General features: G+C 35.3%; 1 protein-coding gene across 3 annotated transcripts in view; it reads right to left on the bottom strand.

Moving 5' to 3' along the window:
• PACRG (parkin coregulated) overlaps positions 1-18,550 on the bottom strand; it is a 232,281-nt gene that overhangs the window by 176,072 nt on the left and 37,659 nt on the right. For 2 of the 3 annotated variants that reach the window (XM_054062013.1, XM_054062011.1), the window contains exon 3: positions 8,161-8,295. The exons of the other annotated variant lie outside the window; for it this stretch is intronic. In XM_054062013.1, the coding sequence (XP_053917988.1) occupies positions 8,161-8,295 (135 nt within the window). The remainder of the gene's footprint in view (positions 1-8,160; positions 8,296-18,550) is intronic. 3 annotated transcript variants of the gene reach the window in all.

Raw genomic sequence — 18,550 nt, 5'->3', positions numbered from 1 at the left:
ACTATTTGCATCATTTCTACCTTACTTTTCTTAATCTAAAAATGCACTTCATTATACGCCTCTTTTACCTGAAATCATATAAAAAATCCCAGACTTGATAAAGCAAAGTAGCTGAAGATATTATTCAGTCTCAAAGCCTCAGAGTAGAATGGTCACAGTATCTGACTACCAGAAATGAAAACATCAAACAGTCATTGATTTTTATGTTGTCAATTCTATTTGATTTGTCACTTGCCAGAAAACTCTGCAATATTTGGGTAAAAGGAGGAAGTGTGACAACTAATGGACAGAGAACAAGCCATCCATTTACTGGGATACGGCTCAGAAATCAGAGTAGATACAGAAAATTCATCAATGCTGTGTTTGTGGCACTGAACAAAACTTTCTGACAAACAACAAGAAGCACTTTTAAAGACAGATGTTTCTGCTTGCAGACTAAAGATTAAAGTGGAACAAGCCCTGGCACTTCTAGATGGCCACCGTTGTAGCTAGGACAAGCTTATTCTGCCTGAAACAGAGTATAACAAGATGTCTTGGCCATATTACCTACTTGCCTTTCTAAAAAGTTTCCATCTCTAAGAAGAGAGGTAGCTGTTTAACCAGAGGAGGAGCAATTTGGTTTTGTCCTATATATCAATCTACCAACTTCTGAAGCTTACAACATCACTTGTGTCCTCTAGGGTCCATAATAATGTGAATTGTCTTTATCCAAGTGCCTAGCAAATCTTTGTCACATAGCAGCAGTCGACCTTTCTTTTCAATCTTTGCACTTTTCAGGAGTTATAAATCAGTTGACTTTCAGGCTCAATGAGATGGCATATGCCCTGGTTTGAAGAACAGATGGAGGCTTGGGGGAAAATTGTTTCTGCAGGCTTGCTACAAGCAGCACTGCTCCATAAAAGTGAACCATTCGCACTAATTTCTCACATAAATTATACAGGCAGGGAGCACCAGCCCATTCAGCAGAAAATCTTTCATCTAGCCTTCAGAGGTCATTTAGCAAATTTAAATTAAAGTTATTTCTGTTACATGGCTGGGTTTTCATTCCATACGCTTTCAAGAGATGGCAATTTACATCAAATAAAGCAATGGTTTTAATTGTGTATGCAGGGAAAAGGAACAGTGAATTAACTGCCACAATACAACTGTTTTCTAGAATCCTGGGATAAATTGCAACTATTAATTAGCCACAGAGGAACTAATAATTGAAATATGGCAGCTCTGTACTATAGGAATCAGGTAAATTGTCACTGCTCTTTGCAAGAACTGTTTTAGTCTCCATCTGAACATTAGTCCCCAGATTCAGCATTGATGCTGTTAAAAGAAAGGAGATTTAAGACTATAGAATCATAGAATAGTTTGGGTTGGAAGGGACCTTAAAGATCATCTAGTTCCAACAACCACTGCCACAGACAGGGACATGTCCCACTAGATCAGGCTGCCCAAGGCACCATCCAATCTGGCCTTGAGCACCTCCAGGGAAACATTTCCAGGAAAATATTCTTTTTAGGGGAAATATGTTATTCAGCTGTTAAGCAAACTTATGTGTCACATTCTTAATAAATATGGTACTTTATTTGAGCATGAAGAAAAGATACATTTCATTAGATTCTTAAATTATGAATATGAATGAAATGGAAAAGAACAGAGGACTGTAAAAAAAATTCTAGAAAGAATTACACTTTTGTGAGCCATGAGTGGTAAGAAAGAAGAGAAAGGTTTCAGTAATCTCTAACACATAATGTGGCATTGTTCAGTGCTTCACCAGAAATATTAGTGTAAATGTACAGACTATAAACAACCAATGAAAATGTTAAGTATTGAAATAGTTACTTTGAATTTTATGAGAGTTCATAAAAAGTGTTTTTGCTACAGTGTTGTAAAATAGCATTTTGGTAAGATTCTTTTTCAATCTCTAATATCTCCAATTTCTTCTAAGACTTGAAAAGACATCTTTTCAGAAATGAAAAAGGACTTAACAGAAAAGAGTGAAGTCCTGAATGATTTGTAGATTAGTATTAAGAAGCAGTGAGCTAACAGAAAATTGCATATTAGAGAGCCATTGGCTACCTAAATTTTTTATGCATGTTTTAAGCATGTAGTTAATTGATGCATTATTATTAAGAAATGTTTTTCAATTGAAATTTATTTCTAGCATAGTGCTTTTAGAAAGCAAAATTTGAACAGACTAACTTTATTTTGAATTAATTTTACTTAGTGGTGGCATCAAATCAATACAGAAATTTCAAACTTTGTAAACCTATTGTTCCAACACATAATGTGACTATGTCTATCAGGGAATAGAAAACGAAAGTACCCACAGTTACTCAGCAGCTTTGAAAATATTGGTTTAATTGAAGAACACCAGCTTGGTACCTTTTCAGTCTGTAAATGAAAGATGGTTGATTGCGGCTAACATGCTAAAGTCGATACAAATTGTAACTTTTGAAGAAAAGAACCCCACATATCTATTGAATATAAACATAAAATTGACATATTATTAAATATAAATATAATGAGAAACAAACTAATACTTCATAGACTTAAGAGAGATTTAAGTCTCCTGTTATCAAAATGTAAGTATGCCTTAGAAAGAGAGAGCAGAAGAGGTGAAGGAAAGTTAGACCTTCCCTTCTGATGGCTAGGAGCTATTGAACCTCCTCAACTTCTAGAATTACATCTCACTTCTGTATCAGACTTTAGTATAAAAATGGGATCATTCTGGCGAGTAAATGAGCTCCCTCCCAATATTTGGTTTGGGATTTGAACTTTGGGAAGTGTTACCTAAGTGTACTTAATACTAAATAGGGAATAACACACTGTTTATTCATGTGGTTTAATGGCAAAATAATGCCACAAAAAAACTGAACTGCAACTGAAAATTTGTCTCTCAACCGTATTGCTTGATATAAAAAAATGTATTTCTTACTTTAAACTTAGACTTCAAACAAGCAAAAAATGTTGCACTTCCAGGAAATCAAAACAAAACAAAATTTAAAGCCCAGGTATTTTATGGAAAAGACCCCATAAGAGACTTCAACATCAAAACAAAAAAAAAAAACCAAAAGAAAAGAAAACCAAAAAATATTTTTCTTGGTGCTGGGTATAGATACTAGCTTAGTGATAGCAGCCCAAAACTTTATATAAAGCAATACACAAGCAAATGAAAATGAAAGATTCTGATAAAAATTGTGGTTCTGTGGTTTGTTCAAATTATTTGTAGTCCCCATTACCAAAGCAACTTTCAATAGTCTGCACAAGGAAAAAGTGTATGCACAATTCAAATTCATGATCTTAAGGGCAGAACACGGTTTTACCTCTGCATGCCGTTTCTATCACCAAGAAGCAATTTTGCTGCCATAGCTTATACTGGCCCCTGAAAAAAGAAACTATGTAGGAAAAAGAGGATGAAGAGAAATTAATATGGTCACACCCTCAGTGAACATAGCTATTCTGGAAAAAACTACAGACTCCAAAAGATGGAAATCATGTTCCTTTTGACATTTTGTTTGAGAAGTTCAGTTTTTGAATTAGGTTTTCATTTCCCTGAATTAGCTAACATTCTTTTGAAGAATAGAAGCGCTTTTCCCCATGCATAATGACTTTCATAATTAACTCTACTCCCTAAAACCCAAAATTTTCAAATATTCTGATGACTTTCAATATGATACAGAGAGGCTGCATTTCAAACACATTCCTAGTAATTCAGAAATACTTCATTGGTTTTATCAACTTTCTTAGTAAAAGGCTTAATTGCATTCTGACCTTTTTTAATTCAGTGGTTTATATGTAAAAATGGAAGTTCTTTTCAGACCTGGACTATGACCTTTTGTTATTTGTAACTCAGTATTAGACTGTGCAAAAGAATATATTACTACATTTCAAAATAAAATTGTGATATACATAGGCTTAAGGAGAGCTGCAAGATCACACGTAAGTGGTCAAAGGGCTTATAAATATTTTAACACAATTTTTTTCCAAAAAGATCCCTTTTTAGTATTATCTAAATCTAAATTAACAATTTATGTTCCAAACTTTTATGTTCGGCACACATTAGAAACACATTTTAAAACCATATAATTTTATTCATTGTCTGCTAGTGGACCAAAACAAATGCTACAGATTTGGAAAGACCCTTGAACATTTGTTGAATAATCCAATCAAAGAATTTGATTATTTCTAGGTCTCAAAAGCTATTGCTTTATAAAAAACAGGAGTATTACATATCTGCAGCAGTTTTAAGGCACCAATATGTACATCTTAGTTCAACTTAATGACTGCTGAGGAAGCAAGAAAACAAAGGATTTAAATTATATACTAAAATGTTACATTGAGCATATGCCATTTAGCAAAGAATTCACTGACTGTTAGTAGACCACTTGAACGGGTATGAAAAGCCGTGAATTAATTTTGTGTGGAGTCTTTCACTTTAACTGCAATAAACCCCAGAAATTTGTGTAGTGAGGTACAAAGACAGTGAGTTTCTTTTCACAGACATAATTAACAAGGCATTCTCCATATTCACCTTTTGAAAATGACAAAAGGATAACTTTTCTTCAGTTTTGAAAAGAAAGATTAGGAACACCAAGACAGTCATTCCTTCTTCTTTAGAAATAAACATGATTACAGCTTCTACCGCCAGGTAATTTTAGTTTGGTATTATCAGAGCTTTTTAAATTCTTTTTTTTTTTTTCCATCTGGATGGTATTCTTTAAAATTAGGTTCAATTTCCCGTTCTTCTATATAATTATTTATATGTTATAAACTTATTTTCATCTGTTCATCCGTTTTCTTCAATTAGATCAGAACAGGTTTACTTCAGGGTGCAAAAATAGTAGAATTTACCAACTAGAATGCCAATGTTACAAGAGTATTCAAAGTGACATCTTTCTGAACTTAAAGACTTAGTCTGAGAATTCACATAGAAGACACCTCTTGCTATAATGATCTTGTAGTGATATCTAATTTGCTTTAGTCTCTTTTTTTAAGCAAAGGCAGGAAGGTAAACAGCATGGTTTATCTGCACAGTTTAATCTTGATCTTGTCTATGCTTAGGATTAACTTGGAATAAGAATGCTTCTTTCTAAATTTAGTGCATTTTGGAATTAATTAGGCTAAACAACAATGAAGTACTGTTATTTCAGTATTAAAGATTCAACACATGCAGTTATTCAGAAATAGTTCTGAATAGTTCCTTAACTTTAAATGTATATCTTATCTAGGTCTATAATCATAGTAAAATGCAGCCAGTCCTTACAGGAAATTAATCATGAGCTTAAAATTACGCATACGCAGAACTGTTGCAAAATCAAGAGTTATTTGTGCATTTTTTTTGGTACATGTTAACACAATTAATGGATATTAAAACACTTCAGATTCTTCTGTTCTAGCTGAAAATGACTGTATCCTGTCTACAGAATTATAATATAGTGAACCCAAACAGGCAAAGAATAAGCCAAACCCAACTGTTAATTTTGCAGGAAAGAACAAAATCTTGTAGCATTTTCTTTTGTCAGAAGAAATCTCAGAAATTTTTCTGAGAACCCCCTGCATTTACTGTTACGCACCACTTGGCAGACAAACTAACAAGAGTGAAATGAACCATGATATACTTTACATCTAAACAAAACAAAAAAAGCCTTGTCCTTTAAAACAAGTGAAAAATACAGATCTTACTTTTTCTGCACCTTTAAATATTAGCTCATAACGGACGACATTCTCACCCTTTTGCATCAGTGGGCAGCTTCTAAGACTTTAGAAGCTATCCAATGTAAAGTTTGAACTAGGAAACTCCTATTTGCCTGCTTGATCTACTTAAAATGCACAATAATCAATGATGGTTGCATGCCAAATTAAACAACAGCTTCAAGTAATTCTACTACCTTAGTATTGCTTTCTTGGATATCTGCCACAGAACTCACTCTGGATTGATTCGTGACTAAATCAAGTGGTGTGGAATAAGGGAAGTAATGTTGGACCCTGGCATGTGCTAACATAAGAACGGAATAGTCAGTATTATGTTGCCTTCTTGCACGCATGCTGAAGTAGCGGTAATTTTCTTTGAAAGGAAGGATTAACATCAATAGCAAAAGTCACTGTTGCACTACATCTCAGTCCTACATAGCATTAGCTACATATCAGTGTTTCACTGCTGTAGGTGGACACTCAGGAGACTTTGGGTCTACAGGACTGCAAATTGTGCTAAGAAAAAATACATGCTGGACCTTGACCAGAGACTTAGCTATCATGACTGTCTTATGGTAGTATATTTTCAATCATTCAGCTGTTGGATACAAGTTACAAACACCTACTGTAGGCATTCATCTTTGGGAAGGCTTGTAAATAGCAACTTAGCAAGATGTCACAGAATTGTAGAATCATAGAATATCTCAAGTTGGAAGGGATCCATAAGGATCATGGAGTCCAATTGCCTGCTCCTCACTGGACTACCTAAATATATGATTAAGGGTGTCATCTCAATGCTCCCTGAATTTTGACTGGCTTGATGCTGTGACTACTTCCCTGGGGAGCCTGCTGCAGTCAGTGACCACCTTCTCGGTGAAGAACTTTTCCCTAATGTCCAGTTTGAACTTCATTCCATCTCCACGTGTCCTAAGTCAACTAAGCAGTCATTATCATCATCTAGTAGAATGCTGGTCCTTATGATGAAGGCATATGCAATGAATAGCAATTAAAATGAGATAAATTGTCTGTACCTCTCAGTCTGATTTTGAGAAATTAGAAGTTATTAGGCTCAAGATAAAAAAAAATCTGCAGATTTTTGCAGTTGCTTGCAAATCATATTTGGGTCTTACCTGGTGATGAAAGATTGGTGTGCAGACCTATGTTGTAAGCCTGTAAGTTTTAGTCCAGAAATGATATTTCCAGGGTTGCCTAAAGACCTATATTTGTTGTTCTAGAATCTTATTCTGATCTTATTCTGATCTGTCTTGTTGGATAGAGATTCTCTTTGCTGCAAGAACTATTAACTGTCCCTCATGCTGATTCAACACTGCTATGGGCAGCAAAATAGTAGCACAAATCTTTCTTCTATACTTCAATAAGCGAAAAAGCTATCTTAAAGTTCTAGTTGCTAACAAATTACATAGTACCACTTACTACTTAGGTCTAATGCTGTTTGCTTCATTAGGAGTAGAATGAACTACAAGATTGCAAAATCCCTACTTTTTGAGTTGAATTAATCTAACTATACATTTAAAATTGGTATCATGTTCGTGACATGAACAGTTTAAAACATTTTACAAATTTGATATATTTTGCTCATGCATATCATGTTAATTTTCTGTAACTATCACTGCTTCCAGCAAAATCTTATCCTAGTCCAATAAATAACACAAAACAATGAAGTAATTCATGATAACTAAAATAATTAAATAGTAGGAGCAGGTTAAGGATCAGCATTCATTTTTCAAATTAAATTTAAAACTCTGCAGCAGTTACTTAGAAGATTGGCAAGTTTTACAAATAACATCACCAAGCCTTTTAGAGAGAAATGCAGCTGCATTAGAATGGAGTCATTAGGCAATACATTTATTTTGAAGCCAATTAACCTTTTGTCAGAGAAATGTCGGAGCTGTAATGGTTTCAGCAGTGGAGGTCAGCCTCTAACAGGGCACGTATGACAGCGATTACGCTGTCTGACATATGCTGTAGACTGAGAGTACAGCTGTGGAATGAGAATCTGCCTTCGTTTGTATTCTGCTCTGCATTTTCAGGGAGCAGGCAATCTTGACCTATCCATTTAGGTAATTAAAGCTTCTATTTGGAAGTGTCCTGCAGGAAGGTGAAATCTGGGGGAGATAAATGGCTGCTGCTCAGTGTATCCAGCCACTTCCATCATTTGATGAACTGCCTGAAACAGGCTGCATTGCCAGGTCCTCATAAAAATAGAGATGAATTGGGCAGGAGACAATTCTCTAAGGCAAAGCAACTCTGTCATCTTCCTTTTTGCAGCATATAATTTAATTGTTAGCCAAGCTAGACAGCTGACTCAGGGGCCTTCCTCTAATGGCTTCCCTACCACCTTCCATTTACTAAGAAATTATTTCCGTTTATTTACTTATAAGCCAACTTTGTTTGACTGTGAGAGATGTCACTGCAATAAGCTCAGTTGGCTGTCATAGCTGTGCCATGACTTACCTTCCAAGCGATTTTGTTTCCTTTAGTATCATGCTCAAGGGCAATTGGGAAGTCTCCTCGCTCATAAAACTTGCGAAATGCTGTGGGCTTTGCCGGTCTTTCTTTAAATGCTCCTGCAAGTGGAGGCCCTCTAACCTTAAAAAAAAAAAAAAAAAAAAAAAAATAAAAACATACTTCAGTGGTAACACACTTTTAGAAAAAGACTAATTTATGTGGTTCAAAATAAAAACAGATAAGAAAGAAGAATAATATTGATGTCCCAATGATAATTTGCTTTCTTCTTTACATGCTATGCCTCGCTTCTTTGAAAGTACACTTTGGCAATGATCCACAGATTTTAACAACTGCTTTTTTTCTTATTACTTTCAGATTGTCCCATCAAAACTGTTCGTATTTCATGGTATCTATCTCCATTACTGCAGCATTTTTAAGCAGGAAGAGAACACCAGGAATGTATTCACATTATGTAGTAGAATTTCTTGGAAAATTAAGCATTTCTTCTTCAGAAATAATTTTCTATTTGTTTCTTTATAGAAGTCATTTGGCTTGATTTCCATCTAAAATAAATGTCCTTTCTTTCTACTGTCCTTCTCCTGCCATTACCTAATCTCCTTCACCCCAACAGTTCCTCAAATGCTATGGATCTGGCTTTCACAGGACTTCCACCCCTTACATACTGGTAGATGAAGCAAAGGAAGAAATTAAAGAAAGTCTTCTCTCAGATCCTTCCTCTCTGCCTGTGTTTTCTTGGAGGAAGAAATTTGATTTAGCCCTGCTTAGTTCCTTATCTGAGTTATTGCTGGTCAGCATATTGCATAGCCTGACTGCCTGAATGACAGTCCAATTTTAAAATGCTCGCAGTGGAACTTTTTCCTCAGCCAAACATAAAAGTAACAGCAACTAACAACTGGCACTAAGATAGAACTAAGTAATTATAAGAAATCTATTGTTTAAGCTAATTAGCAAAGCTAATCTTAAATGCTAAAAGAGACTGAGAGAACTCAACTCATCTTACACGTCCTTGACAATTGATTCTTCCCTGAGAAACTCTTGACTTTTTTTTTGTTTCTATAGCCATACAGCTGGGACAAGAACTTCCTATAATTCTCTGTGTGTCTTTTTTCAAAAATGCCTTTATGACTTGGTACCTTTATAACTTAGAAAGTGTCATTGTCAGAAAAAGGTGAGAGCTTCAAGGATCATAAAACATACCCAGTATTTTCTATTGTTCTATTTGTCTTCCGTGACCCTTATGTTCGTTTCTAGCAGTACAGACATTCTTCTTTCCAGTGAACAGAATGCAAACACGTAACATCCTTTGCTTCATTTGTGCTATTCTATAATATAACTGTGTTAACTATGGGTCTAAATCTGACTTGGCATTTTTCCCTGCGAAGTATTTTGACATCATTTGTCCATCAGTGATATGCCTACAGTGTACTTCACTACAAATTGCTTATATTAGGTTACTAAACTGTGACCTATTGTTGCATATTGCTGTCATAGATAGACCATGTCTAATGAAAATAGATTTGATATGTATAGCTGTAACTTTGCTTACTAAACATATCCACAGCATTTGAGAGTAATACTCCAAGAAATGCATTTCTATCCAATATTAATAAATGTACATTTACTGTTCTGCAGAGGAACAATTCGTTCTGTCCCACTAGTATAAGTAATTCTACTTGTCTTTAATTTTCTTTTTTGCATTTCAGGCAAGTCTATGAGTCACTGCTCATATGGAGCTATAAAGAAAGTGTGTATGTTCTTTTTTTGAAATTTTTCAACATACAGGACATTTAAAACATTATTTTCTATTAAATATTAGGAGTTGCTGTTCTATTAAATTTTAACTGAAATTATTGATAAAGAATATGTTGTCTTGATTTCATGAGATACAATCTTAATTATTTCTTGCAGACTTTCATCATTAGAGGTAGCTAATACAATCCCAAACTGCATCTTATCTGAAACCAAACATTTTATTCTTCCATATCATGTTAGTAAATTTGCTATGTACCTTTTTCTACCGCACTTTTACAAATTTTCTAGAAAATAGGTTTGTGTTAATTTGACTTCTTACTATTCTTTATTCAGGAACGAAGAAACTAGAAGGATTAAAAAGATCTTGGTTATCAAACCTATTTCCCTATTATTCTTCTAATATTCCTCTACCATATACACAAAGTCTTTCAAAAATTGATTACAAATCTGTTTATTTGTCCCTTGCCTGTTCAAAGGCTGTTATGCATTATCCTTACTTCAGTGGTTATAAACCATATTGTAAATACTATGCCTTCTCTGATCTGCCACCTCAAAAAAAAAGGTATTCTAAAATTAGAAAAGTTTCAGAGGAGGATAATGACTGAGGGTATGGAATAGCTTTCACAGGAAATTAATAAACCAGGAAAATGACAGCTAAGGAGGAATAAAATAAGGATCTACAAAATAATTAATTCATTAGGAGGATGCATATGGACATATTTTCTATTGACTCTTTCAGTAATAGCACAGGGCATCAAAAAATATAGTAAGTGACAAGTTTGGAACAAACAAAAATAGTCATGTATTCATGCAGAAAGTAGTGGATTAATAAAATTTTTTTTCAAAAGTCAGTGTTTGGAATCCTAAAAGTTTCTGTACATTCAAGCTGTGACTGGAAAAGCTGAGCAGAGAAAAATCTGTTCAGGTTTACTAAATCCACATTATAAGTAATCAGAAATACAATTAGTAATATGTTTTTTCACATGATATAGTCTGTCTGCTAGATCTCCTAGCATTACATTTAGTCTCTTATGGCCGCATCACACTGGCACCTCATGATTATCCTTTGATTAACTGGCACAGCAAACACCTTCCCCAGTTGATGAGCTCTATGCTAATAATTTCTTGTAGTTAGTTTTAAGTACATCACCATGTACTTTGTACTATTACATTTAACTCCATTTCTATTACACCAGTTGTCAAGGGCTTCCACTTCCACCTGTGTGACACCATGATCTTCATCGGTTTTAATAACAACTCTGAACATTACATCAACTATACGTTTCATTATACAATCTGAATAGGTTTTTTTTTCAAGGTCGCTAATGAAAATATTAAATAAAGTTAGCCCTAAAATCACGTCTTAAGAAGTTACATGAATAATTTCCATTTGTTATCATATTTCTCCTTTCATCATAAGTCATTATTTCCTCCATTTCAATATGGAGTTTCTTACTCATCTTATGCATCTCATAATTCTTGTATTGTATAACTAGTAAGGTACTACAGATAGCTAGGGAAGTAGCAGTATACCAGGTACATGAAAATAGTCTAGAGAGAGGCTACTGTTTTTCCTTTGGTGTTAAAGATGTTTTTCTTGTCAATTTGATCTGTAATAGGCATAGAGATCTTTTAAATACCAGGATGAACAACTGACTCCAAAGCAATGAGACAACCTACACAGGAATGAGCCTAAGATCTGCCTTGAACAAAGAAATATCACTGATCAGAAAGTGAGTGGAACTGCTGCTGCACTGAACTGTACCTTGCACGACTAAAGAGTACTGCCTGAGGAAAAGTATATGTTTCTAATTTACTTTTTCACTTTTTATAATTCCTGATTTGTTTTCTTCTATATATATATTTTCCTCTACTTAAATTTTAAATAGCGGGTTTTGAGATCAGACTTCTTATTTTCTGTTTGCAGAAAGGCCTTCACAAACTAGAAGACAGGGCCAACAAGGACTGCATAAATGTAATGTCTTGCACATGAGACAGAATAATCCCAAGCAGTATTACAAGCTGAATGGGATCAGACTAGTTGGGGTGTAGCTTTGCTGAAAAGGACCTGGTGATTCTCACAGACACCACTAAACTCGAGTAAGCAGTGGCTTTGTAGCAGTGAAAGCAGAATGAGCCCTGGTTTGCATTGGTAAGGATACAGTCAGCAGATCAAGGCGTTCCACTCTGCTTGACAGTTTTTAAGGCACACCAGGAATATTGTGTCTAGTTCTGTTCATCCCAGTTCAAGATAAAGACTGAAGAAAGGGAGAGGGTCTAGCAAAAGACCATGAAGATCATCAGAGGTCTGCAGATCTTGACAGAAGCCTCCAGAAACTGAATGCAATCAGCCCAGAGAACAGAAGGCTCAGTGGAGAATCTAATCACAGTTTCCGAACCCCTAACCATTAGTTACAGAGAAGATAGAGGTATTCTCTTCAGGAAGATGCACAGGATAAGAAGCAATGGGTGCAAATTTCTTCAAGGGAAAAGAGTTCTCCACCATCAGAAGATAATATTAAACACTGGAACAGTGTTGATGAGAGAAGTGGTGGAATCTCCCTGAAAATATTCAATATCCGGCTTGGCAAGGACCTGAAAAAACAAAACTAAGACCCAGCTTTCAACAGAATGCTGGGTAAGATGATCTCCAGAGGCCCTGCTCAGCTGAGGCTTCTCTGTCATTTTATGTTGCATATAAAAGCACATCTTTTCCTCGTGATGAGTTTTGTCTTACATTTTATATTGTTATAATTACCGAATAAAAAGGTCATTCTGAAAATATTCCATTTATTGGAAAAACAGTAACAAAGACTGTCTTCTTCAACCTAACCAAAATATTTCACTGCAACATTGCTAGAAAAATTAAGATTAGAGTTCCAGTTAATTAAAGGCTAATATTCATGATGGCAAAGTATATGAAGCAATAAACAGATTCTGAGGTTCATTAAATGCCAAAGAGATGTTGAAGAGTTTGAAAATTGCAAAAGTAATTTATTGTAATTCTGTGCCATTGAACTATGCGACAAGATAAAAGATACAAGCTATTAAGCAAAAAAAAAAGAGAGAAAGACAATCTTTCTTTCAGCGACTCATGGGCATTTAAAACCATCGTATCAGGTTGCACTCTTAGACTTTTCAGTGATGGCACATTAGGAAAATGACTAAGAAAAATTATTTCAAGACAGATTTAAGCAAAGATTAATTAGTTGAAGGCTGAAGTTTTAAAATTTCCTAAATAAGTGTCAAAATGTATGCGTACTCAGGGACCTAAACATGTACCCGGTGATTTTCATGAAAACTAACACTAGTTTCATGAGCAGTCTAAGCCAGAAAAAAATTGACACTGACACAGACATAAGTGGTTTTTCCCACTTCATGTGCCTGGATGCTACCACAATGTACCAATCTCCATTACTGACAGAAGCTTTCATGTGGGTATTCAGAGGACCAGGTCAGGAACAAAGAGATGGTTTTCTTTTCTTTTATTTTTTTTTGCTGTTTGATGGTGTTGATTGCTTTTTGTTTTTTATTTGGTTGATTTATGAAGTATTATGTCCTTATGGTGGTTTACTGCAAAGATGTGTGAACACTTATGCTGGTACAGGGAAGGGAGCAGCATGGAAAATGACACGAAGAAATAGGTGACTGATTCTCTAGGGAGCAGTGTTGAATTTATATCAAACATCAAGAATTAATTGGACATACACTTTCTCATTTGCCTGTGCAGACATAGGTTGCTATATTCAAATCAGAAGTCAATAGTTGTTCAAATGCTGTGTGGAAAATAAAAGATGTGTTCACATAATTAGTTGCAGGGAATCAGGATTTTAAGAGACCACTGGTTTTACTTCTTTACTTTTGTAGAATGGACTGAGATGCTACTGTTGTAATACAATGATGTATGATATGTAACATATATATTTAAAGAAAAAAGAAGACCAGTGCTATTGTAATCAAATTTAATGGTTAAAGACATATATCTGTTTGATTAACCCAGGATACTGCATTTATATGACACATAATGACACCGAAGAATGAAAAAACTTCCTTTTTTTTTTTTTTATCAGCCAAGTTTCTTACAGGAAAACTGGAATTTAAACAGAACTTTTTGTGTTTTTTCCTCGCAAAAATATTTCATTACATTTATTTTTTAAGCTATAGGGGTCAAAAGTTATAATGCCACTCAACTGTCTTACCTAAAAAAGGCAGTCTTCCTTGAAAATATAGTACCACATTATCATTTTGAAGAGTGAAATTTTCAGAAGTAAAATCATAAATCCTATTTCTTTATATTCAAACTGGAAAGTGTATTTTTATTAAGTTGCGCTCTATCCACAGATTAGAGTCTACTGATGCATGCTGCTGTCTCAAGGCAGGTGTAAAGGTGATGGCATCAAGGAAATGTTTGTGTAACCACTGACAAGGTGTCTGTCTCATCCGCCTCTCGTACTAGTGTTAAACTAACACTTTTCTGGGTTAATGCAGCATAGTCCAACCGGCAACCCACTGACTTCCCCACAGGAAAGACCGTCATCCATGTCCTTGTGTACTGGAGCCAGATGCTGCTGCCAAAACCTAACATAAATCTCAAGTAAAATGCAATATACATTAAATAAGTCAAATAAATTACACCATGCAATGACTACATACTCAAGCTAGCAGGAATAAAGGTCAAATAATACACCCGGCACTATGTAGTGCCATGTTAACATATAAAGCTCTTCTAGAACCCTCAACTGCAACTCCCTTGTCCATATAGTGTGATAGAGTTCTTAACTTGGTCAATCAGGCATTGGTACCACACTGTCTTATCACAACTTGTGGTTCTGGAGCTCGTAAGTATGTTGGTTCCTTAGCATGTTTCTAGTCTTGTAACATATACAGGCCCATCATCAAGACAAGCACAGCAATTATGTATGAGGAAAGATCAAGATTTTGGCAGTAACCTACCAAAAAACCAAAGCAATAACATGATAATATTATTTGGTGACATATCCACATATTTTCTAATAAACATAGAATCATAGATTAATAGAACGGTTTGGGTTGGAAAGGACCTTAAAGATCCTCTAGTTCGAACTCCTTGTCATGGACAGGGACAGCTTCCACTAGATCAGGTTGCTTATACCCACATCCAACCTGATCTTGAACACCTCCAGGGATGGGGCATACATGACTTCTTTGGACAACCTGTTCCAGTGCATCACCACCCTCACAGAAGAAAACATTTTCCTAATATTTAACAAAAATCTCCCCACTTTCAGCTTAAATCCATCCCCCGTCATCCTATCACTGCACTTCCTGACAAAGAACTACCCCCCCCGCTTTCCTGCAGGTCCCCCTTAGGTAGTGGAATATATGTAATAGTAGTAGTAAAGACCTGGAAACACAAATCTTAGAAGTGTTAACAATCAGAATCTGCACTAGGCATCCCCAAGAGTGTCTACTCTGACTGTCAATGAGCAACAAAGCCTACACCGCTCTGTGTTCATTTACTGATCCTAATTTGATTAAACTAACATAGGTTGGTAATACACTCTACAATCATGTTTTGGTTTTGCTACGCAGACATATGGAAATTGAATAAGAAACTTCAAATGACAAGAGACGCACGATAAAATGTCCCAATAGGTACTCTTGAGTTCCACATTAATTCCTTTTATTTAATATCAGTATCACAAGCATTCAATATCAAAAGAACACTATCCATCAACACATATCAGACAAAAGCTTTTTATATCCAAAAGGAAGCAGGGAGATCTTTCTTCACATGTGCCACTCTTGATATACACTAAATGGTTCCACATCTAATGTTTAAAAGCTGCTTCTGGGGCTACTGCACAAATCTGGTCAACAGATCAAAGCCCATCTTATAGCTTCAAAAGTCAAAATAAGAGAAATCAGTTTTAAGACCCCAAAATGAAACTACTGAAAAAAGGTCAGTAAACATTACAAATGCTTCTAAAGCACCAGAACTTGAAAGAAAAATCAGACGTGATTTTGTACAAAGATATTGTATCTCATTATTGCCTTGAGACATTACTGAAAGCAACTCATGAGCTGCATACAGAATTACTCTATTTCTTCACCTCAGAAATGTTATTTTTGATTGGGGAAAGATAAGCTGTTTTAATAAGCCAGATGTGCCTATGTTGCAAACTACTTTACCAGACTTTGTCCTCAGAAGGTACTCTATCTCTTATTCTCTGCTAGAGAACAGAGTAACTATTTCATATTGTCCAGATTTCTCTCTTACTGCCTGCCAAGCAACTTCCTTTAATGAAAAGAGAGAAGAGTGACAACTGCTAATATATTTTTCTCCTTCCCATCTACAGATGAGTACAGTCTTCTATCCCTTACTCTATTAATTTCACAAGGTTTTCCTGTACATCAGTCCTACCAAATCTGGGAGCCTCTTAATTTTTTCCTGATTGTGGAAATTCTTCTATCTGCAGTCTAATGTTCAGAAAAATATAAATTCACTGTAAGTACATTTGCATTAATGTTTCAGCTGGAATCAGCAGTGTGCCTCTGCAGTGGCACTCAATTACAGTTCATGTCATGAAGCAGTTTCTGAGTGAATGAACTGGAGTCTTTTCAGACAACAGTCAGTCTGAATGAAAAAATCCCTGAAATATGAAAGCATTATATCCTTATCATCAGCTCTTTTCCTTTGGTAATTCTCTTCTATTGGCATGTGCTCCTCCCTGATGCAGAATAAAAACATTCTTTCTGGCTACACATGTATTTTTGGATGCCAAATCTACATATTGCAAGTTATAAGAATTTTGCTGGGTAGGAAGCAAAATGAAACACAAGGCTTTATTTTTTTTCGTTATGTATATAATTCAATTACATTTTTTTCTGATTTCTGTAGTTCTTCATAATGGTCCTATACATTACCATAGCTTATTCGTATTTCAAAGAACAGTTGGTAAAGCTGTAACATATTAGGAATGTTACTCTCAGTCTATTTTGCACTTCCATCACACACATGCATGAAGGTCCATGTTGGAATACACCTAACATCCTAATTTATTATTATGACCCTGACAGAAGATGTCTAGGGAAGACAGTTAAAACAATACCATAATATAGTGACCCTGCTTCTTGTTATTCTAAATTTCCAAAGTCCTGCCCTATATATTGAAATAACACTACTCTAATTTCTATTAGTACTGTGCAAAGAGACATCTCCAGATCATGGAAAATATAAAAATATGAAATTTCTCTTTGCTCCAGCTGGGAGCAGTATCTAAAAATATCTAGTTTTTTTCACAAAAGAGAACAGGGCCCCATTGGGTCGGTCAGCTTTTGAAGCACTGGTTTATTAGCCCTAAGATAATCCAGGCGAATCATTTATCTGAATACATTTACTCTGAAAGGCTGCATTGACCTGTGAGGTAGCATGAAATTCGCTTGGATTCTTGGTAGAACATTGTTTAAAGGACTAAACACTGGACTGAGAAGATAAAATCACTCCACTTTGATTCTGATAGAGACCTCCATCAATGGTTTAGGTAAAACAAGATTTTAGCACTAATTTCCCATTTTAGAACTGATCTACAATTACTTACCAACCTCATAGAAATCCAGAAAGTCAAACAGGGTTGTGATGAGTTAGCTATCACCTTTCATAAAGTCACGTTTCAGCTCTCTGTAGAATGCACCTGGAACTTCTGATGGCTAAAGGCTTCAGCTAGCAAAGCAGTTACTGCAAGACCCTTATCATCCTCCCACAATTAAAAAAAATGTACAAAATCCTATCCTATTGCTCTCTTCAATAGCAAATTACTTGACTGCATCTGAAGAGATGCAATAGAAACACTAAGCACAACAGCTAAAGTGGAAAGGAGGGTAATAGTGGATTGCTCATTACCCTCATTACCTATCCTCATTTTCTCCATCTTAAGTAAATAGTACAATTCTATGTCCTGGTCCCATATGTCCTACGGTCCTGTATACATTTGTATACCTACTATATTTTAAGTCTGAAGAACCAAGTAGTAGAATAGAATACTGAACCACTGGGATAAGCCACTACCTATTAAAAAAAAGTTATGAAATCAGAAGCTTCTGAAATAGGTTAAGAAACTGCTTAAAAAGCTACTACATATTTTATTTACTTTATCAAGTACTTAATAACTAAACACAACAAAGATAACTTGAACTTAAAAAACCAAAAATCTTCATATCTAAACAGTCAAAACAGTTCTATTTTTTCTCATTTCATGCAACATGCTTCCAACGCCCCCCAAAATTAGGAGAAAGATGGATCTGAAAGCCAGATGACACTAACAGCTAGATGTAAAATTATTCCTCCCAACTTCACATTTTTCTAAGCATAAAGGAAATGAATAGTTTTTAATTGTCAACTTCTTTTGCATCACCTGATAAGGTAAGTTTGCCCCCTGTTGCCCAGTTTGAGAAATTCTGCTGAAATATTTATAAAGCTTTCAGTATTTCCTCGCTTGTAGTGATAGGACTAGGTGGAATGTCTATAAATTGGAAAGGATAAGATTTAGACTAGACATTAGGAAGAAATTCTTCACCTTGAGGGTGATGAGCCACTGGAGCAGGTTGCCCTGGGAAGCTGTGGATGCCCCATTTCCTGGAGGTG

Source organism: Cuculus canorus, chromosome 3 (genome assembly GCF_017976375.1).
Source record: "Cuculus canorus isolate bCucCan1 chromosome 3, bCucCan1.pri, whole genome shotgun sequence".
NCBI lineage: Eukaryota > Metazoa > Chordata > Aves > Cuculiformes > Cuculidae > Cuculus > Cuculus canorus.
Note: the sequence above shows the minus strand (reverse complement) of the source record. Positions and strands in the feature narration are given on the sequence as shown.